This window comes from Heloderma suspectum, chromosome 7 (genome assembly GCF_057233095.1).
Source record: "Heloderma suspectum isolate Gila_16-S chromosome 7, 16-S_ref, whole genome shotgun sequence".
Classification (NCBI taxonomy): Eukaryota; Metazoa; Chordata; class Lepidosauria; order Squamata; family Helodermatidae; genus Heloderma; species Heloderma suspectum.
The window spans coordinates 104,752,922-104,774,206 of record NC_139464.1 but is presented as its reverse complement, the minus strand read 5'-3'; the positions used below and the strand labels follow the sequence as shown (position 1 = coordinate 104,774,206).

General features: G+C 44.2%; 1 protein-coding gene across 7 annotated transcripts in view; it reads right to left on the bottom strand.

The window, feature by feature from the left end:
- Positions 1 to 16,593, bottom strand: part of SRPK2 (SRSF protein kinase 2) — a 144,874-nt gene extending 128,281 nt beyond the window's left edge. For all 7 annotated transcript variants that reach the window (XM_084811468.1, XM_084811469.1, XM_084811463.1 and 4 more), the window contains exons 1-2: positions 16,529 to 16,593; positions 16,300 to 16,384 (exon numbers count right to left, since the gene is read on the bottom strand). Coding sequence is in view for 5 of the 7 variants with exons in the window: in XM_084811463.1 (XP_084667589.1) it covers positions 16,300 to 16,384; positions 16,529 to 16,544 (101 nt within the window). In the remaining 2 variants the exon portion in view is untranslated. The remainder of the gene's footprint in view (positions 1 to 16,299; positions 16,385 to 16,528) is intronic.
- Between the last annotated feature and the right edge of the window lie 4,692 nt (positions 16,594 to 21,285).

The following is a 21,285-nucleotide window of genomic DNA, read 5'->3' as shown; positions in this document are numbered from 1 at the left end:
TAGACCAGCGGTTCTCAACCTGTGGGTCGCGACCCCTTTGGTGGTGGAACGACCCTTTCACAGGGGTCGCCTAAAACCATCGGAAAACACATATTTCTGATTTTATTTTTAAATCTGGCAAAGTTCTAATGATGCAGCGCAAGTGGGGTCAGCTGTTGTTGGTGTATGGGCGCCAGTTGCTTAGAAACTCCAGGCCCTGCTCGGGCATTCCCTCCCCGGCAGCGGGGCTTGGGCGATGAGGTAATATCCAGAGAAGAGGGGAGGGCCTGCAATTGAGGAACCGAGCCTCTGGCCCGCCCAGCCGGCAAAGGAGGCGCTGGCGGCAAGAAGAGCAGCCGGTGGCGGCATCTACCACATTAGCCTCTTTCTGGACCGAGTCCAGGCCGAGCAGAGGGAACAGAAGGGCCGGGGGCGGCGGCATCAGATCTTCTGCCAAGCGTGCATGCTTATGGGAAACGCCGGGAGGCCCTCGAGTGAAGGACGAGGTGCTTGAAGAGTGCAGCTTTTTCCGCGAGCCTCAGGGGCGTGGGGTCGCGGCATGTAGTGCCCAAGAGCGAAAGCGCCATCCCGCGCCAGCCGAGAACGGGAGCTGCTCTCCACATGAGCCGGGCTTTCTCTTCTTGCCCCACGTGCGGAGCCAGCTGCTGGCTGCATGCATGCAGCTCAAGCAGGGCTTCTTGCAGGCGGGGAGGTGCCTTTCCAGTGCCCGGCTGCCGGATCCACTTTCTCCCTGGGCGCCTCTGGAGAGCGGGTGGAGTCCGGAGTAGGGATGTACGAAAGTCACTTACCTTTTTGCAGGGGTGCTTCGCGGTAGGGGGGAGGCGCTTCGCTTCTACCCCCGAAGTTCAGGCGAGGGGGGGGAGGAGTCCCGCCTCGCCTGGCCGAAATTCAGGCCTGTCAAGGGCTCCTTGGAGGTCTCTTTCTGTCTAAACCAGTAGCCAAGTCCAGACACAGACAAAGGAATTCCTTTCAAAGCTTTATTCTTCTTTTACAACTTAACAACTATACCGATTGCAACTAGATCTGAGCAGCACAGTACCTATGCCCTAAATTGGAACAGTTGGTCCCCGTTTGAAAAGGAATTACTGGCAGACCCCTGAACTTAAGGACTAGGGAGAGTCCCTCCCCTTTTCCCTTGGAGCCTCTGGGCGTAGCCGTTGTTTGCACGCCAACCTGGCACTTCGCCTCCTTTCCGCGCCCTCCATCTGGCGCCGCTCTCTGCGTCTGCGTCGTGCATCCACCAAGTCTGCTATCTGTGCTTGGTCACTCCCTGGACTGCTAACTAAACTAGGAATGCCGGTGGGAGGAATCTCCGTCAGCTGTTGGTCCTGGGAAAGAGGAGCGCGCTCCTCTCCCAGGAGCAACTGCTCTTCCTCAGAATCAGAACTATTCTGGGATTCTATGGGCTCAGTGTCCACCCTGACAAGGCCGGGGGGGGAGGCGCCCCGCCTCGCCCGGCCGAAATTCAGGCCGGGGAGAAGCGCCCCGTCTCCCCGGCCGCGAAACAAAAAGTGTAAAAAAAAACAAACCCGTGATAGGCTACGTAACAATTAACGTAGCCTATCACGGCTAGATTTCCAAAGTCAGTCATGATAGGCTACGTAAATCATTACGTAGCCTATCACGGGTGACTATGAAAAAAAAAAAAGCACGTACGCAAATGGCGGCGCCCTATGGGCGCCACCATTTGCATTCCTTATTTGGTCCCGGTAGTCTACGTAAAGATTTACGTAGCCTATCACGGCTGACTTTGGAAATCTAGCCGTGATAGGCTACGTTAATAGTTACGTAGCCTATCACGGGGTTATTGTTTTTTTTACACTTTACTTTGTAATGGTGGTGGCGGCAGCCGGTCGGAAGACTGGCTGCCGCCCCCACCCCCGACGAAAGGCCGACAAACCGCCGCCAGGACCCGCCGCCGGGAGGGACATTCGCCAAAGGTAAGTCCCATCTCGGGGTCGGGGCAGGGGGGTGGCGGAGAATTTCATCGCCGATTTCGGGGGGCCGAATGAGTTGGCGCTTGGCCGCCCAAAGATTCGGGGAGAAATTCTCTGCTATCCCTAGTCCGGAGCCACTTTGGAAGTACGAAGTAGCAACGAAAATAATTTTACCACTATGAAGTAGCAACGAAAATAATTTTATGGTTGGGGGTCACCACAACATGAGGAACTGTATTAAAGGGTCGCGGCATTAAGAAGGTTGAGAACCACTGACCTAGACCCACTGAGCAACTGCTTAAGAATCTCTAGCCTCCTTAAGAGTCCCACCTTCCTTCTTTTACCTTCCTTTTTCCAATAATGTGGGGTGACTGACACACCAGACACTTGGGGTTTAACCACAACAGTTTACTGGTAAATTTAAAGCAAGCCATCACAACTATAGGTACTTACACAATAGAGCTGAGTGATACAAAAGGCATTAAAAGAAAATAAAAGTGCAAAACATGAGTTCCTTTACCCTAGCTGTACTTAGACTTCTCCAGGCTGCTTCTTCCACTCCTTCTTCAGGCTCTAGTCTCCCTGATTCTGCTCCTACAGCTCTGATCTTTCTGACTCTCTCTTTTTATATCCTCCTCCCACAAAACCGAAAATACTGATTCAGACCTGAAGAAATGAACCTTAACCAGGGAAATGAACCCACTCCTCTATTTAAGAGTACTCTATATACGGGCCTTCTAAATAAGAAACCCAAACTTTCTCTAATCTGAAGGCAATAGACAGATAGCATTCTCAAGACCATAAACACTGTTGAGGCACACTGCACAACATTATATTAAGTATTACATTCCTCTACCTGGTTTTATTTTTGAAGAAATTATCTACATAACTAGCAATGAGTTTAAATCGATTAAAATTTCTCAAAACTTTTATTCACTGCTCATTTAAAAAAATAGTCTATTTATAGTTTCAATTTAGAGGGGTTTGCCTAGTTTTATTCAATTATTTTAAAACTAATTTTCAGTTACTTTCAAATTAATGTGTTGCCACCTAGTGGCTTGTTTTGATATTTGCTCTCCAAACAAACATGAAATCACCTGTGATTTACAGACAGCCCTCCCTGCCCTGCCTGACAATGAGTACACCCCACCGCTGGTCGGGAGATCGACTGAAGTCTTCCAAAATGCTATACTGCTGCTCCTTAAGTAAATTTACTTGACAGCAGCACCACCATTTGAATCCCAATGGACTCCAAGCAGCATGCAGTGGAGATATGACAACACAGTTAATAGATCCCAATGGGATCTAGGCATCACACTGCCCATTTTCCTTCTCAGGTATGCAGGTAGTTTACCACTGGCTTACATGCAAAGTGGAAGGGCAGGGCAGGGCAGGGCAGGGCAGGGCAGGGCAGGGCAGGGCAGGGCAGTAGATTAGACTACTGGAGCTGTACCAAGCCCCAAATACCCCCCATTCCAACCCTGGGTTCCAAAGCTGGTTTACAGAATCCAGAGAAGGATTATAGTGCTCATTAAATAGAGATATGCTTGATCTTGCATCTGAAGCACAATATATCTCAATCTTCTTTGAGGAAATCTTTTTAAAATGTTAAGAGCACCCAAAATGTTCCCATGTACCCATCAGCATGCAGATAACACTGATAATAAAACCAAGATCAGGCAGATAAAAGCACAGGTGCATATCCCCAAAGAAGTCCACCATAATTCAGCCACCTTAACTTTACCATTCAAAAGCAAGGGCTTCCTGATCAGAATTCAAAAGATTTCATCATTCATTCATTCATTTATAATTTCGTTTCTATACCACCCAATAGCTGAAGCTCTCTGGGAGATCACAAAAATTAAAACCAAAAAGCGCAGGATCAAACAATATAAAATATAAAAGCATTAAAACCACAATATAACAATACAACCAGAAAAAAGCCTAGCAGCACCATTTCTTTTCCCCCCAGTAACTATTGGCATATTTAGAAGACAAACATGCTCTAACTGTAATCCAGATATCTGCACCCTTCAAATTCTATTTCTTTAATACACCAAATAGAATAAAATCTTACTCTAATAGCAAACTTAGGAGGCCAAATACCTAGCAGTTTAGAAATGAAAAGGGGCCAATCCACTAATAAGGTAGTGATTTCTACACACCCAACGTATGCAGAAGTATAAAAGCCTGTAAAAAAATTTAAAAATTGAAAACCCAAGCTTCCAGGATGTATGGAATGTTGAGGTGTCAGTTGCGGGGAGGAAGGAAACCAGAGGGGGGAAGAGTGAATTCTCCTGCTCAAACCCCTAAATATAGGCAGCCCACTTGCACTGGCTGCCTATATGCTTCCAAGCTCAATTCAAGGTGCTGGTTTTAACCTATAAAGCTCTACACAGCTTGGGACTGCAATACCTGACAGCACGCCTCTCCTGAAATGAAACTATTCTACGTTCAGCATTTAAGGTCCTCCACCAGGTGCCTCCTCTGAGGGAAGCACAGAAGGTGGCAACATGGGAGAGGGCCTTCTCAGTGGTGGCCCCGCATATGTAGAATGGGATCCCTGATGAGGTCTGCCTGACACCAACACTGTTATCTTTTCGGTGCCAGGTTAAGACCTATCTCTTTTCCCAGGCATTTGGCAGCACATGATGAGTTTTAATCAGTCCTTGATGTGTCTTTAGTTATGAATGACTGTTCAAAGTTGTTTTTAGTTATATGTTGTTTGTGTATATTGTATGCGTGCTTTTATGGAAATGGCTTTTAAACTTTGTGTATTGTATTTTAATGTTTTAACTTCTGTAAACCACCCAGAGAGCTTCGGCTATGGGGTGGTATAGAAACGTTAATGATGATAATGATGATGATGCTTTACATTTTCAGAGGGGGGGAGAATATGTGTAATGAGGTTAAAAAATACCAATTTCTTGAATTATGCAGGGAGGGGTTTCAGGAAGAAGGAAAGGAGGGGGGAAAGTATCTTTGCTTTCCCACTCTCCAGAGCCACCTGCTTGGGAAAGCTTTTTGAAGGGCATCTAAATGCAGGAAATAGCTATAAAATGCTCAGATTTGGGTCTGGCAACCAGCTCCAAACTTCAGCTCAGTATCACAATATAGCACAGCAGGGGAAGGGTTCATGGGATCAGAAAGAAAAACTGTCCTTCCCTCCCAATCCTGAAAGTCTTCCAAGGCCTGAACAGCACTACAAGGCTGGGGACAAGTGCATACCTGTTGGAGATTGCGATACACTGCAATATCTTGTTCCGTTTGTTTTTATATACTTTTGAATAAAGCTTGAGCTTTTGTGAGTTATCATAGCATCAGCTACTGTCAAAGAATAAAAAGGATTTCCACAGACTCAAATCTAAATATTATGAATGCCAGCATAATGGTTTGAGTGTTCAAAGAATTATTTAAAAAACTATTAAACTGGGAGACATCTGGTTGGAGCCATGGCATCTGGCAGTGACTTGCAGAGCTCTGCAGGTTGCTTATCTCAAACAGTGGGGAAAAGGCTGAGAAACCTTTTTATCTTCCCCTGGAGTTAAAAGGGGAAGCAAAAGTACCATCTGGATGAAATCTTGGAAGAGTAGCTCCTTTTGCAGAGCAGCAGAAGGGCTAGACTCCAAGGTTAGTTTTCTGGAGCAAAGACACCTACTCAAAGCTGTTTTGAAACTCCTATCTAATTAGGAGAACACAGGGGTGACAAGCTCCAAATGTAGTTTTTAGTATTTATGGATTAAAGAATACCAATATTTGAGGACCTGCAAAATTTGTTTAAAGAGAAGGATGGCAACATCAAAGGGAAGGAAAAAAGGAACGGGAACCACCGCCCCCCCCCCACACACACACACACCTCCCTTGGCAAAGGCTCCTAGAAATGGTGGAAATATAGAGGAAAGATCCGGGCAATATGCCAGAGATGATTGTTTACATATATCTGGGGGGGGGGGGTCCCTTTTCTTTTATCTCCTTTTTTTATAATAGACATGATATACTGTATATAAAATTCCAGTTTGTGGGTGTATAGAAATGTACACACTCATATATATATATATTTAGAAATGATACTATCTAAAATATAGATAGTATAAAATATACTAGTGATTGTTGTTGCTTTTTTTTCTTTTATCCTTAATAATATCCTTCTTTTTTAATTCTTATTATTATTATTTTGAGACTATGATTAGTAATATTCTTGGTTGGTTGATTTTAGCTTTACTATTATATGTTAGTTGAAAAGCATTTTATGGCTATGGGAAAAGAATTGTATGCCTGTTTCCTTGCTATAGATCTGAGGATATGTTACTGAAATAAGATGGATTACCTAGACTGTACTGAATTGTAATATTGGCAGTAGTATAATCTTTTAAGTAGAGTGCTACTTGAAGTATATGTGTGAGTTTAAATTTAACCTTTTATGTAACTTTTTTTAAAATACTTTCTCTTGTTCCCTTTGTTTTCCTGTTCTTTCTCCGTTTTCCTTCTCTTTCCTTTTTATATTTTCTTTTTTCTTTTTTTGGTTGTTGCTGTGTCGTCCAAAGAATACTGTAATGTTGGAAACTGTAGGTGGTGATTATGTTGTTGGTATTCTTTATTTCATTAATAAAGATAAAAAGTAGAATAAAAAGTATTGGGAAAAAAGAAAGTGTCTCATAATGTCTTGTCTGCTTGAATCTCTCAACTGGAGGTCTTTACACGCAGAGCGAATCTCCGTTTCCTTGGTATCAAAGACGTGGCTACTGATATAGGCTTGGCAGAATTTATGGATAAACTTTTGCATGAGCTATTTGCTTTACCATCTGATTTTTTACTTGATATTGAGCATGCATATTGTGCTCCTGGTTCAATGTATGGCACTAAAGGGACTTCTGGGACTGTTATTGTTCAATTTTCACAAGTCTCCACAAAAAACTACCTTATGCCTCTCACACGAGAACGAGGTGAGCTCCGGTGGGGACAAGCAAATGACAAGATTATGCTCTTTCATGATTATACGAAAGAAATTGCTGACAGAAGAAGGCAATTTGCCAAGGCAAGAAGTCTGGCAAAGCAAATTAACCTGAAATATCATATTAAATATCTGGCTACATTTTGTGTTCTTTTTGAAGATCAGATGAAAAGATTCTTGGATCCTGACGCTGCAGAAACATTTTTAATTGGTATTAAAATTAAATTCAGGGAACCAACTCTCTCAGCCTCTGGAGTTGAAACTTAGCTATTTTCACTGTTCTTTTGAAGTGTTGTTTGGGTTTTAGCTGATAAGCAGTTAGGCAGTAGGCCAAAGATAAATGTTTGCATTTTTCTTCTTCTTTCTCCTCTTTCTTTATGATAAAAAGGTAAAGGTGTCCCCAACCAGTCGTGTCCGACTCTAGGGTGCGGTGCTCATCCCCGTTTCTAAGCCGAAGAGCCAGCGCTGTCCGAAGACGCTTCCATGGTCATGTGGCCGGCATGACTGTACACCGAGGTGCACAGAACGCTGTTACCTTTCCCGCCGAGGCAGTACCTATTTATCTACTTGCAATTTCTTGCTTTCGAACTGCTAGGTTGGCAGAAGCTGGGAATGAAGACAGGAGCTCACTCTGTCACGCAGCACTCGGGTCTCGAACTGCTGTCCTGCCGACCTTCCAGTCTGCAGTTCAGCGTCTTAACCACTAAGCCACCGTGGCTTAAATATATCTTTATGATATATTTATAAATATGTCTTTATGATATATTGTAATAAAGTGCATATTTGTGTGTGTATGTGTGAGTACACATATAAATCTATTTTTAGATATGATACTACTTAAAATATATAAATGATTTGGTCCTGTTTTTGTCTTTCTCTTAAACTTTTCTTTTTTCCCTTTTTCATTAGTATTATTACTATTAATATCACTATGGGATTATTGTTGTTGCTGTTCCTTGCCGGCTAAACCTTTAATGTTTATTAATACGTGTTAACTGAATAGTAATTTATGGCTAATGGAAATGGATTGTTTGCTTCTATTTCTGTGCTATAAGACTGTTTAAATATTTGGTTTGTTCTTATTGAAGTTTAATATAATTCTGTTTTTTTTCTTTTTTTCTTTTTTCCTCTTCCTTCTTTTGCTATCCTCCCTTTCTTTTCTTTTTTTTAGAATACTGTAATGTCAGAAACTGAAGATTTTGATTATATTGTTGGTAGTGGTTATTTTATTTGTAAAAATAAAATAAAAATAGATTTTAAAAAAGAAAAAAACTATTAAACCTGGTACCTAAAAGCCAATGTTACTTTTCCTTTCCCCTTCATAACAGGCCACACAAACTACATATGAAGTACTTGGTATATTAAAACAGAAGCTCTTACCACTAGTTTTGAGGTGAGACAATATTCAGAGAGCTTCGGCTATTGGGCGGTATAGAAATGAAATAAATAAATAAACAAATAAATACAATATTTTTAAGCAACTTAATTTTTCAACAAAATTTCTAAACTACCAATTTCTTCCAGGCTACCAATATAATATTTTAAAAGTTGTTGAGGAAAGCTGGGAGGGGAGGGGGATATATATTGAGTACTCCTGTTCAACCTGTGCTTATTGGAATGGAAACAACAGAGCAATACACACTGCCAGGGAAAGCTATTTGTTTGCTCTTGAAATGTGACTTGACACTCAACCTAAGGTCTGAAGCAAAGCCAGGAGTCACATTTCCACTTGCCACCCTCCTCGCCTTGGCAAGTGTTTCATCATCATCTAAGTGAAGGTGACAAGGGGAACTCCAGCTTTCCCCCTCTAGCTTGAAGCCAGGTTAGGGGTTGGGATCAGGATCATCTCCACACTCACACTAAACCTTCAGAACAGGGAAGATCCCTGCTTCTCCTTCCAGTATCAACCACAGCAGAAGGCTGGGACTGGCAATTTTAGTGGTGGACAGCCAAAGTACCTTGACCAGCCAGCACCAAAAGCAAATGCCCCTACTCCCCTATCCCAGATCCAAAAAGTTTGGAGTTGGAAAAGGTAGCTGGAGATTGTCCCTGACCTCTTGTGGAGGTGTAGCAAAAGGTCAGGGACTACAATCCTACACAGGAAGTAACCCCTATTGATCAGTGGGGCATACATCTGAGTAAAGATGCATAGGATTGCATTGGAGGGCTAAGATCCCAGCAACCACAAATTATGGCATTGTGACCAAGGCCAGCAAAAATGTGAGGATTTGTTTGGTTTTGCTGCAACAGTCTATCACTCAAAAGGGGCCCATATAAGTGTTGTTAAACATCACCAGGCAGCAAAAAAAAAGACCCCACAAAAAACCACCTGACAGCTGCATACATTTTCAGCATATAGATTTAAAAGTTGATAAGTACTTGCTGATTGCATCTTTCTAAGGTATTATATCAGTCTTATATTTAACAACTTGAGAGTGGTAGGCGGCAATATTGCAACCGAAACTCTCCCCAGGACCTGAGTTCGATCTCAGTGGAAGCTGGGTCCCGGGTAGCCGGCTCAGGTCGACTCAGCCCTTCATCCTTCCGAGGTCGGTAAAATGAGTACCTTGCTTGCTGGGGGAAAGGTAGTCACGACTGGGGAAGGCAATGGCAAACCACCCCGCTATAGTCTGCCATGAAAACGCCAGCGCAAGCGGCGTCCCTCTAGGGGTCAGCAATGACTCGGTGCTTGCACAGGAGGAACCTTTCCTTTCCTAGTAGTCATAGACGACTACATGGAATTCCAGGCACACAAATGAGTGGGCAGGCAGAGGAGGGTCAGATTGCTCTGTCCCGTCTCTACCAGCTTGCTTGGTTTATGTGCTATCCCTTCCGTCAGACCCTTCCCTCCATCAGCAGCACAGAAATACTGCAGGCTTGAGGAGGGATGGAGCACTCAGTCCCCTCACCAGTCCATTTGGCAGAAGGCATTTTTTTTGCTAGCCTCCTAAGGGGCATCTAGATGCCTGCATTCCCAGGCTTCATCTTGTCTACAGCCAGCATGGAAACATAGGCTTCTAGTCGAATAGCAGGCTGGTTAAAAAAATGCAGCCTACAAATTCTGTGGACATATTTACAAGGCTATCTTATATTTATTATTTATTTATATTTATTATTAATTTTATTAATCACCCATCTGGCTGGTCACCCAGCCACCCTGGGCGATATACAACGTACAATAAAACAGTTTAAAACAATAAAATTCTACAATAAAAACATTTTCTAAAATACCCTAACCCACCCCAAATGCCTGCCTGAACAACCACATTTTTAATGCATGACGGAAGCTCATTAAAGACAGGCTGTAAGGAAGGCTAATATATTTGTTAGTCAATTAAAACCATCATTGATGCAGTGTGATCAATATAAAGTATCAATACTTGATACCTGGGGCTGGCTCCTTAGGGGGCGGTCCTCACAGGGGATTTCCTGCAGATTGGGAGCATTTCGAGGTTGTTGGTGGCAGATGACATCATGGCCAATCTGCAGCCGCGCCGGAGATTTCCGGTGGAAAAGCTGGATTTTCTGAGACTACTTCTACTCTGATTCATTTCTTTAATTCGGGTTCTCCGTGCTTCTGGTGCTGTGTGCCCCTACCTCTGCATTTACTTTCGCTCGGTTAAAACATTTTTCAAGACAAGAAAATAGCTAGCTAAATCAAATCCTATACCACAAATTCTTATGGAGGGAGGGAGGTGTTCAACACAATGGCTGCTAACTCTTCCTTCTAGACATGCACAGAAGTGTTATTACAGCAATCATATAGAGGATGGTTTCTCAGATGCTACACCAAGGGTTCTTGATTCAGTCCCTAAAATATTGTCTTGTTCCATTGACTTGCATGGCATATGACTGTGCTGAAGCCATAGCAAAAGAATAGTCGTGAAAACCCTTCATATACAGCATATATCATAAATGAGGTGATCAGATTGGGCTGCTCAATCAAGCATTACTTTTTAAAACAAATGAGAACAAAGAGCACCTTCTTCATAAAACTGAGAATCTCTTAGCACAAATATTTAATTTGCAAGAAAAAGCAATATTTATTTCATCTGATCTCAAGTAATCAGCTTCCCAATACCTAACATATGAACGCTGTCAGTCTGTATACCAAAACACGGAAGGTCAAGAAAAAAATTATAATCAATCAAACCGTATCTGCTTGTTTATTTCATATCAGAACCATGAAACAAGTGATGGAAACAGGAAGAAACTGAAGCATTTGCTGACTACCCAATCTGGATTGATTTATCCAGCCCAATTTCAATAAGATGTAGTATATACAAAATAGCATACTTTAATAAGCAGGTTAAAAAAACACTTATCATGAGCAACATTTTAATTGTTTAATGAATATGCTAATGTTCAACATTAATATTTCAGATCCTTCTGGTTTTTAATTAAACATACTAAACCATCATTAGAATCCTACCACATTCTGAAACTTGAAGTTAATGTTTTAGTGGCTAAAGGAAACACAGGTCCAGCATACAAGCCCTGCATGTGAAGATGTAGCTTGTTTTTGAAGGACAATAAAGAGAACAATTACAATCCCAGAAAATTTTCATAAAGAAAGAAGATAACGATGACAAGCAACGCTTTATTATAGTGTTGCACTGGGAGTCGGGAGACCTGAGTTCTAGTCCCCACTCAGCCAAGAAGCTCACTCAGTGACTTTCAGCAAGTCACCGACTCTCAGCCTAACCTACCTCACAGGGTTGTTGTGAGGATAAAATGGAGAGGAGATAATGTACACCACCTTGTACTCCATAGAGGAAAGGCAGGATATATAAATGAAACAAATATAAATAAATAATATAAATAATCAACTGATGTATTATTTATTGGAATAGCCCTTAGTTTGATACAGGAAAGTCTTCAAGTAAACTTACACAGCTGTCAGAGTTGGACACCTGGACATATTGTTTCTGCCCTGTCTGAGGGAAGCCATGCCTGCTGACACCCCTAGGCACAGCCCCTGCTATGGTACACACCTAGAGCCCCCTGAGGGAGGGGTCTGTCCATGCCATTTCCCTGAAGGGGGTACCCCACAGCAGCCATATATATCTGTCCCTCAACCTACTAATCTGCCCAGCTTCGAACTGTATGGACTGCAAAGCTATGTATGTAAGGAAGTCTTCCCCTAGCGGCTGGAGATGTTACTGCAGGCTTCAACAACACAGACGTTAAATTACTTCATGTATTTTTAAAACAAAATAACCTTGAAATGCACACCCCCTTAGAATGCATGCCAAATTTCAGGTGTCTAAGTTTTACTGTCTTGGCACTATAGTGTTGATAGAGGGACAGACACACACCTTCTTTTATTATTATAGATAACTAGCGAAGGGACCCAGCTTTGTCCAGGTTAGAATAGCCCTTTATTCAATACAGCAAAGCTTTCAAGGAAACCTACACAGCTGTTAATGCCGGATACATTGTGCCAGCCCCATCTGAGTAAGCCCTGCTCCTCCTATCGTGCACCCCTATCGCCCTCTGAGGGAGGGGTCTACCCACTCCATTCCCCTGAGGGGGGCTGCCCCACAACGCAGGGGAAGGGCAGGTGAGTAACTCTGTCCCTCAGCCTAGTAATCTCCCCTGGCTTCAAACCATATGGCCTGCAAAGTTATGTGCTGGTTAGGGAAGTCTGCCTCTAGTGGCTGAAGGTGTTTCTGCAACCTTCAAGCATATGGACACATGTAAATGAATTAAAATTAATTAATGTGTTTTAAAAACAAAATAACTTTGTGGTGCACAGCCCTAAAGTCCCGTTAGCATGCATGCTAAGTTTCAGGTGTCTGTGTTCCAAGGTTTTGGCACTGACAGAGACACACACACACACCCTCTTATTATTATAAATACTTCTTGCTTAAACTGTCGTATTATAAATTAATACTCTTAACGCTTATATGTATTTAGAAGAAACACTTAAAATAATGTCTTACAGCTCACTTCAATATAATGCTGGAGGAGGGAGACAGCTTTAAAGCAAGTACATCTCAAGGTACCTGCAGATAGTCAGCTGAAATCTATCCCCACAGGATTGCTCCCTCCTATGTCTAATTTAGCAGACAGCAATGCCTCCTTCCTGAAAAGGAGAGGCCCTCTATAAAGAGGGGAAATACCTCTCTTTAATATATAGAAACTCATAAGAACACTCAAGAGTCAGGGCATTACACCACTCTCCCAGAAGAGAGCGGGAGAAAGTAATACAAACAGGTTGTGTGCACCTACAGTTCCCTGAGGAAACAGAGAAAAATGGAGGCAAAAGTGTGATGTTTTTAAAAAGTAGTAAGAAGAATCCAGGATAGCTGTTCTTTCCATGAGGGGAACAATGAGTTTTTAAGATGAAGCAATAAGATGTAAAGTCTACAAGTACTCCACGTACACATGTATTGAGATGTATACAGTAGGGGGAACGTATGAGAAGGAAAAAATTTCCAAGCTGAAAGAGCTAGACAGTTGTTTGACGTGATTAAGAGCTTGACCATATTACTAGAAGAACGCCAGCAGAAGGCCTGTGGGATTGGAAGATTTGAGTGAGATTTTTTTTCTGTGACAGGGGCAATCCTGGTGAGATTGTTTTTCTGACAGGGGCAATCCTGCTGAATGTGCCCGCAGATCACATTGAGGTAGCCAGAAAGGAAGTTATCGCTCAGTGGAAGAGAGGCAATAAGAGTGACTATATCAGAACATACACGACAGCAAGGAGGAAGAACGTTTTTGCATGGAGAGTACAGGGAAGATAGATAACTGCAAGAGCAACTGTACATCAGGGATATTACATTTTAAGTGAAGCTTCCTTGTGGAATATGGGAGACATTTATTACAATTCCTGCCAATGGCATTTAAAGCGGCTAAGTACAGTAAGTATACAAAACAAACAACATAAATGGAGAAGGTAAAAAACAATCCATCAAAACAGAAAACAGAAAAAGCAGTTAATATCTGAACAGTACCGTTGGCAGATTAACCTGATAAGCTAGAGGCCTGTCCATATAAAAATGTGTTTGCCCGACAGTGAAACAGTGAAAGGACAAAACAAAGAGGGAGCCAACCAGATCTCTGAGGGGTAAGGAGTTCCAAGGCCCAGGCACACCCACTGAAAAGGCCTCTTTTGTGTCGTTACCAGATGTGCTTCAGATATTGGCAAGACAGAGAAAAGAGTCTCTCCAGAAGATCTCAAAAGTTTGGCCAGGCTCATTGGGGAGAGGGTGGTCCTTCAGGTAACTGTTCCCAAGTCATATAAAGCTTTGCAGGTCATGTTTGGACCAACACTGACTACTGTGCCAGGAAATGAATCAGTAGCCAGTGAAGCTGCTATAACATGGCAGTAACATGCTCCCTTTAACCAGCTCTCATCACCAGTCTAGCAGCATTCTGAACCACCTGGAGTTTCTAAACACTTCTCAGAGGCAGCCCCACGTAGAATGCATGGCAGTAGTTCAGTCAACATGTAACTAAGGCATGTGTTAGTGTGGCCAGATCAGATACATCTAGAAAGGTCACTGTTGATATACAGCCTCAGCTGAGTAAAGGTGGCCACTACCCAGATCTGGGTATCCAGGTTCATGGTTGGATCCAGGAGAATCCCCAAACTATGAACATGAGTCTTCAAGGGGAGTGCAACTCAATCCAGTAGAGATGAACCCCTATTCCGTGATATGCCTTCCAACCGACCAGGAGCACCTCTGTCTTCTCTGAATTAAGTTTTAATTTGTTTGCCCTCATTTAGTCAATTATCAACTCCAGACACCCATTCAGAACAGCCTCCTTGGATTGAGCTGGAAAGGAGAGACAGAGTTGGTGTCATCCACATACTGATGGCATAGAACCTCCGATGACCTCTCTCAGGAGTTTCATGTAAATGCTGAATAGCACAGGGAACAAAATACAAGTGGAATGCTAAAGGCCAATATCAAAGGCATCAAACAGGAGCCCACCACCTTCTGAAAATGTCCCAGGAAATAACCTGTGGCCTTATTCTCACCAAAAAGATTAACATGTGTTTGGGCTATATCACTTCAAACTACAGGCAAGAGCTCATGTTACTGAATACACCTCCATAGACAGGAGATAAAAAATTATCACACAAAAAATCACCATGCCAGATAATTCTTCTCCCTTTATAGAGACTAGAATTCTTCTCCCTGTATGGAGAAATCACTTAATGATTTCCCTACATACATCTGAAGTTGTACAACCCAGTTGCATCATAACCACCTCAGTGAGAACAAGGTCACTGACAACAGAGTGAAATGGCAATATGGAAGGCTATCACATTAATAAAATATGTAATGGAAGGGTATCAATCCATATAGGACATAGCAATTAGTGTACAAAGATGTACCACAGGAGGGGACAACTGCATGAAACATTTCTCTTATCAAATAAAAAAGGCATACAACTTCAAACAGATTCATATACTTCCAAAGGTGTCAATAACTGTTTCCTCTATGTAAGCAACTCTATGTCATAAATGTATACACTGGAACTATGCAAGCAGGGCCCAATGGATACCGTGCTGGACTTCATAACTGGAAAGTCTCAAGCACAGCAACAGATTCCTCGGGGGGCCACAATCAGATCATGTTCCATCTTATTTCCCCACAAAACAGTGACCTAGTTCAGAGGGTTGTTTTTAGACTGAAATAAGGAAGTGCTGTAAACAGCCTTGAGCCTTAAGGCAAGGAATAAGTATAGCACATTGTATATACTTATGGCAGCCTGCCCCAACCCAGGGCCCTCCAGATGTTTTTTTGGACTACAACTACCATGCTCCCTTACTATTGGCTATGATGGCTGGGACTGGTGGGACTTGTAGTCCAAAACATTGGGCGGGCACCAGGTTGGGGAAGGCTAACTTATTGCACAGGCGATATCAGTAAGAGTAGCAAAGTGTGTGTGGGGGGGGGGGGCAGTAAAGTAGCTATCCAGGGAAGGAAATGAATATGGGTACACCACTTGTACCAGCAGATTTTGACTGAGGAGCTCCATAAATAAGTGCAAGAGGCGGGTGTTCTAGAAATCCCAGCATCTGTGTGCAAGATGTGAACAGAGGGGGGAGCTAGCTAGAGGGGGGGGGGGAGCTAGCTAGAGGGGGGGGAGCTAGCTAGGGGGGGGGAGCTACCCACAGAGTTTTCTGTCTCTGTCAAAAAAACACACGTCAACAAGGTGGCAGAAAGCATCCGCGCGGAAGGGAGGGAGCGAGCAAGATGGGAGAAACGGGCCAGCCGGCGCGACCGCGCACCAGAGGAAGGCTCGTCGCGCCTTCGGTCGGCAGGGAAGGAAGTTTGTGCTCACGGACCATTGCCAAGGGGAAGCCGAAAAACGCACGGGCCTCCCCGTGGGGAGAAAACGAAGCCGGGTGCCGCCTAAGCGCGCGCCCCGCGGCGCTCCGCCGATACTCACTTCTTGCGGCGCGGCGGGTGCTTGTCTTTCCTGCCGGGCGCCGCAGGGTGCTTGGCGCGGCGCCTCCGGGCCTGCAGGGCCAACACTGTGGTGCGCGGGAGAGAAAGGCGGGTTCTTAGAGCGCGGCTGTGGCCGGAGCGCGGCGCCTCGCGCCCGACGAGGGGGAGCCCGCACGCAGCCCCGGGGAGCCCGCCCGCGTCCTTTGGGCCGCCCTGCCCGCCAGCGGTACCTTTCCGGGAGCTCATCGCCCTGGCCGCCTTCGTCGGCCCGCCGCGTCGAGCGCCGCGCGCGCGCAGCCTCCCTCCCCTCCCCTCCCCTCCCCTCCCCTCCCCTCCCGGCCGACTTCGAGAGAGCGCGCCGGCCGCCGACCCAGCAGCCGCCCCGTTGCCAGCTGCACATGCGCGGCTCATCCCAGCCCGGCTAGAGGCGGCGCTGGAGCGGGAGGGGCGGTCGCTAGGCAACCAGGAGGCCGAGGAAGGGCGGCAGGTGCGCGCCGAGGGGATCCCAGCTTCTGCTTCTCTGCCGCGAAGGCCTTTGGGCGGCAGCCGCCTGCTGGCCCGCGAGGGGAGCCCTTCTGAAGGGCTTGGGGATGAGCCGCAGCCTGAGGATGATCAGCTGCCGGTGCGAACGTATTGTGATTTTTCCGTCATAATAGCGACGGTGTTTTGTTCATGCGGAGTTGTTTGAAACCTGCAGCCTGGTTATGGATGCTTGCAGGCTGAGAGTCACGGCAGGAAATTACGGACCGACCGGCCGGCGCCCTACGTGCAGACTGGCCCCTCTTCAATCCATGGCCTCTCCAGCTGTTAACAGAACTCTGGCAGGAGCGGGGCGGCTAAAGCGCTCTGCCTAAGACTTCGGAGGCGTACCGTCAGTCAGGGTAGATAATATTGAGCTAGATGGGGCCAAAAGTCTGACTTAATATAAGGTAACTTCCGATGACAACATGAACTCCCTGGGATGTAAGACAGTCACCTTAGCCATTCATGTGGCAGCTTCTTCTGGTTATGCCGAGCAAAGGAGTGTGTAACAGCGGCATACATTTTGCGTACCACTACAAGACCTAAGTTAAAGGAGTTTGCTGTGTGGCTTGCAAACACATTCAGCCTGTATTATTTCCTAGACCGGGGTGGGCCACTTGTGGCCCTCCAGATGTTTTGGCCTACCACTCGCATCATCTCTCACCGTTGGCTATGCTGGCAAGGAGTTGTAGGCCAAAACATCTGGAAGGCCGCAAGTGGCCCACCCATGCCCTAGACACAAATCTCTTGCCTTGGGAGTCACCACCAGAACATTTTGGGGCCTGAGGCGGAAAATCCAAATGGTGCCCCCCAGATAGTAGTAAGTACATACCAATAAACCATAATGATTGATAATTTGCTATATTGCTGCTCTTTAATTGTACACCTAAACCTCTCTGCTAAGGTAGGACGCCCTTAACCACTGCCAGAGTGAGGGTCAAAGTAGATGAGATGACAGGAGATCCATGACCATGCTTGGATCTCCTGTTGGTTTTTCCAAGCTAATAGCAGCTGCGGATGTCCTGATTTGGTCTAGGGAAGGGGGTAGGGTTACTCTTGTTTCCCCGTGCCACTTTCCTGATCAAAAGCCACTCTCCAAAGCTGCTATATGCCTCATGAGGGAAACTTAAAGTAAGGCAAACAGCAGCTTTGGGAAGGGGGCATCTCTATTAGAAAAAACAATGTAGGGGTGGGGGAAGGTTCACCTCTTTCTCTTAGCGTGATCCTGACCTGAAATGTGCTCCCCACCACCCTGTATCTGCTTTTAGCTTTGGAAAAATCTACAGGAGATCCAGCCATAGATCACATATGATTTGGATTAGTGTGACCCTCAGTTTACAGTACCTACATTGGCCCTTTGTTTTAGTGAAAGGACGTCACTTCTCTAGAGATAACAATTCTGTAATTGCATACACTATTTTTGTACCATGATGAAAGAGGGTTTTGGCACAGAATGCTGATTAGTTCCCCTGAATTCAATTTCCTCAACACAGAGGGAAGAAATCAAAATGGCATCCTAGAAAAGCTACTATTAAGTATGTACAGTGTGATCATACTTAGCATTTGTATAACACATTTAAAATGCTGTAAGTGCTTAGCATGCGTTATTTCAGTTGTTATGATAAATTTGTAAGGTAGTCCATCCCCACAGTGGAGATGGGGGGATGCTGAAACAACAACAACAATTTCTTTTCTATATCACCTAATAGCCGAAGGTCTATATATTCATGATTTGTCTAAGGCACGGGTAAGCAATGTGGCCCTCCAGATGTTGTTGGAGTGCAACTCCCATCAGCCCTAGCCAACATAGCCAATGGTGAGGAATGAGGGGAGCTGCAGTACAACGTCAGGAGGGCTAGAATTTGCCCACCCATGCTCTATGGCTATCCAGTGAGTTAATGGTGGAGGTGAGATTTGAATCAGAGACCTCCATTTCACACACAGAGACATTTCAGTTCACCTGCTGATAATGTAATACAAGCCAATTTAGCACAAGAACAGGAACTTAATTGGACTGTCATACTCATTAAAGTGGGGCACATCAAAAGGTCACCTTGCATGTGTCCACAGCATGTCTGCAGCTGCCCAAACCAAGAGCCAATCAATGTAAAACAATACCAGACTTTAAGTCTCCATTATCTAGAACTGGAGCAGTCCAAATAGGTTTTTTAGTTCTTAAGGAGACTGTTGATATACAGCCTCAGCTGAGCTGAGGAATGCCATGTTAAAAATACTGTTAATTACTGTGGCCTAGATTCTCTCCAATTGTGCTTCTTCAAAATACCGATAACTCAAAAAAAGCTCCCACCCCACCCACCCATGTTATGGACTTAATTTTTTAGGTTTGGGATCAGCATTTTTTTCTGGATCTCTGGAGGCTACAAACTAAAGACATTATCCTCACACTAAATAGCCCAGACTCATCCCATAATATTTAAAAGTCAGTAGATCCATCCTGGAGATGTATGTAGTTTGAAGACTGCATAATTTAAAGCATAATGATGGATAAATTTGTTCCTCCCACTCACTCCTTCATATTCAGTAATGAACCTGTTTAGTCTGACAGAACATGGAGACATGACACATTTAGGGCTGGGACATGCTGGGATTTGTAGGACTTTTTTCTGTCTAAATGTATATAGGGTTGCACTGGGAGGGAGCAATCCTATGGCTGTTAGACAGTGGCTAGATGGCCATAGGATATCTGGTTTTCTGGGAACCGACCTCAGAGCCCACGCTCCAAGGTTGGTTCCCGGAAAACTGACCTCCCCCCACTTCCACAATGCCTCAGAGGCAGCGCGGAACAGCCCCATCCTCCGCGCTCGCAAGAGGAGTGCGGAGCAGCCAAAAAGGGGCATTCCTGGAGGGCATTCCGGGGCGTGGAGGACGGAAATGCCTGTACGACACATCCAATGTGTTGTACAGCAGCCTTCTCTCCTGCTCTGCCCTCCTGTGGCTAGACAGAAAATGCAAGGCAGGAGAAGCGCGGAGGGAACGATCCCCTCCGTGCTTCTCCTGCCCTGCATTGGATAGGCGATTGTCTCCGAGTTCAGAGGTGGCTGCCTATCTGAATAGGATTGCGCCCTAAAGCATTTTAATTACCAAGCTATGATAGGCCCTGGGAAGTCAGAGAGATGTTTCACCTTCACAAAACTACAGGATCCAGAATCCATTAGGGAAAACTTCAACAATTAAATTGGTTTTAAATCTGTCTTTAATGCCAGCCAAAGTGTCCTTATTTTCCACACTTTCTCCATCACTATCGACTATATCATGTGGTTAAAAATATATGAAATTTGTCAATCTCAGTTCCCTGTCTGTAAAATAACCTAGCTCACAGGATTGGTGAGAAGATGCATCATAATGAATGGCCACAGTCCAACAGAGAATTAGGCACATTTAAAGCCTATCCAAATTAATAGGCTCAAGTGTGCTTAACTTTGTATTTGTTTTTATTGATTCTGTTTGGGAGATACTTAAAAGTCCAATTGAAATACATTTTAATACTTCTTTGGCCTTCCCATTACTTTGCTGACATAGGCCCCAATCCAATGGGCCAGATTATATGCTCCATATGTCCTACCTTCCAAAAGCTGTTTTTGAAACCTGCAAGAATTTCAGAAACAGTTTCTAACACAATATAAGGAGCTGCTGCTAATAATGACAACCTATGCACAAGTGAACATTCCTGTGTAAACCCAAAGAGGTTCTTTGGATCATGACCACAGGATTTATTTAGTGACTAATCAGATGCGAAGTACAAAGGAGAATTTCCTAAATGAAGCAGAATACTCATTAAAATGCCAGTCCAACCCTCTCCTCTTCCACAGCCTGCCTTTCCTTCATTCCCTATGCCCATTCTATGCATGAGTAGTGAAGAGCTTCTATAGGCACAAAGTTAGCTTCTTCTTTTTTTCATTTCAAGTGACTAGCTGCCTGCTTGCCTGCAGTTATTTTATATTAACCTGATTTGAAGAACTCCTGTGACAAATTTGGTGAAAGGTTGCGTTAAAGATAACAATACAAATTATATTTATGTTGGCGTCAAGACTAAGAGGATTTGTTACTCCACTGCATGTGTGTGATTTGAGCTAACGTACTGCATCTGTGCAGGTTTGAAAGAAGTCAGAACTGAAGTTACGTCATTCAGCAGAGTAAAAAAAAAAAAATTTTTTTTACCTAAGTGGCAATAATTACTTTGAAGATGTCACAGAAGTAAAACTACCAAAAAAGCAAAGAAAATATCTCAGTCTCTTGCTGGCATTAGTGTTTCTTCCAAAAACTTGCCTGACTTTTTAAATGTGTAAAAATGTGTGAAAACAGACATGTTTTGCTCATTATTCAGAGCTGCTTAGAGGATTAATGAATGTTTATGAAATGTGTGTAAAAAGCAAGTAGGAAAGTAAATTTATGGCACAGTTATACACTGCACAGTAGTGGTGGCAGTAAAAACAATAGAAAGCAA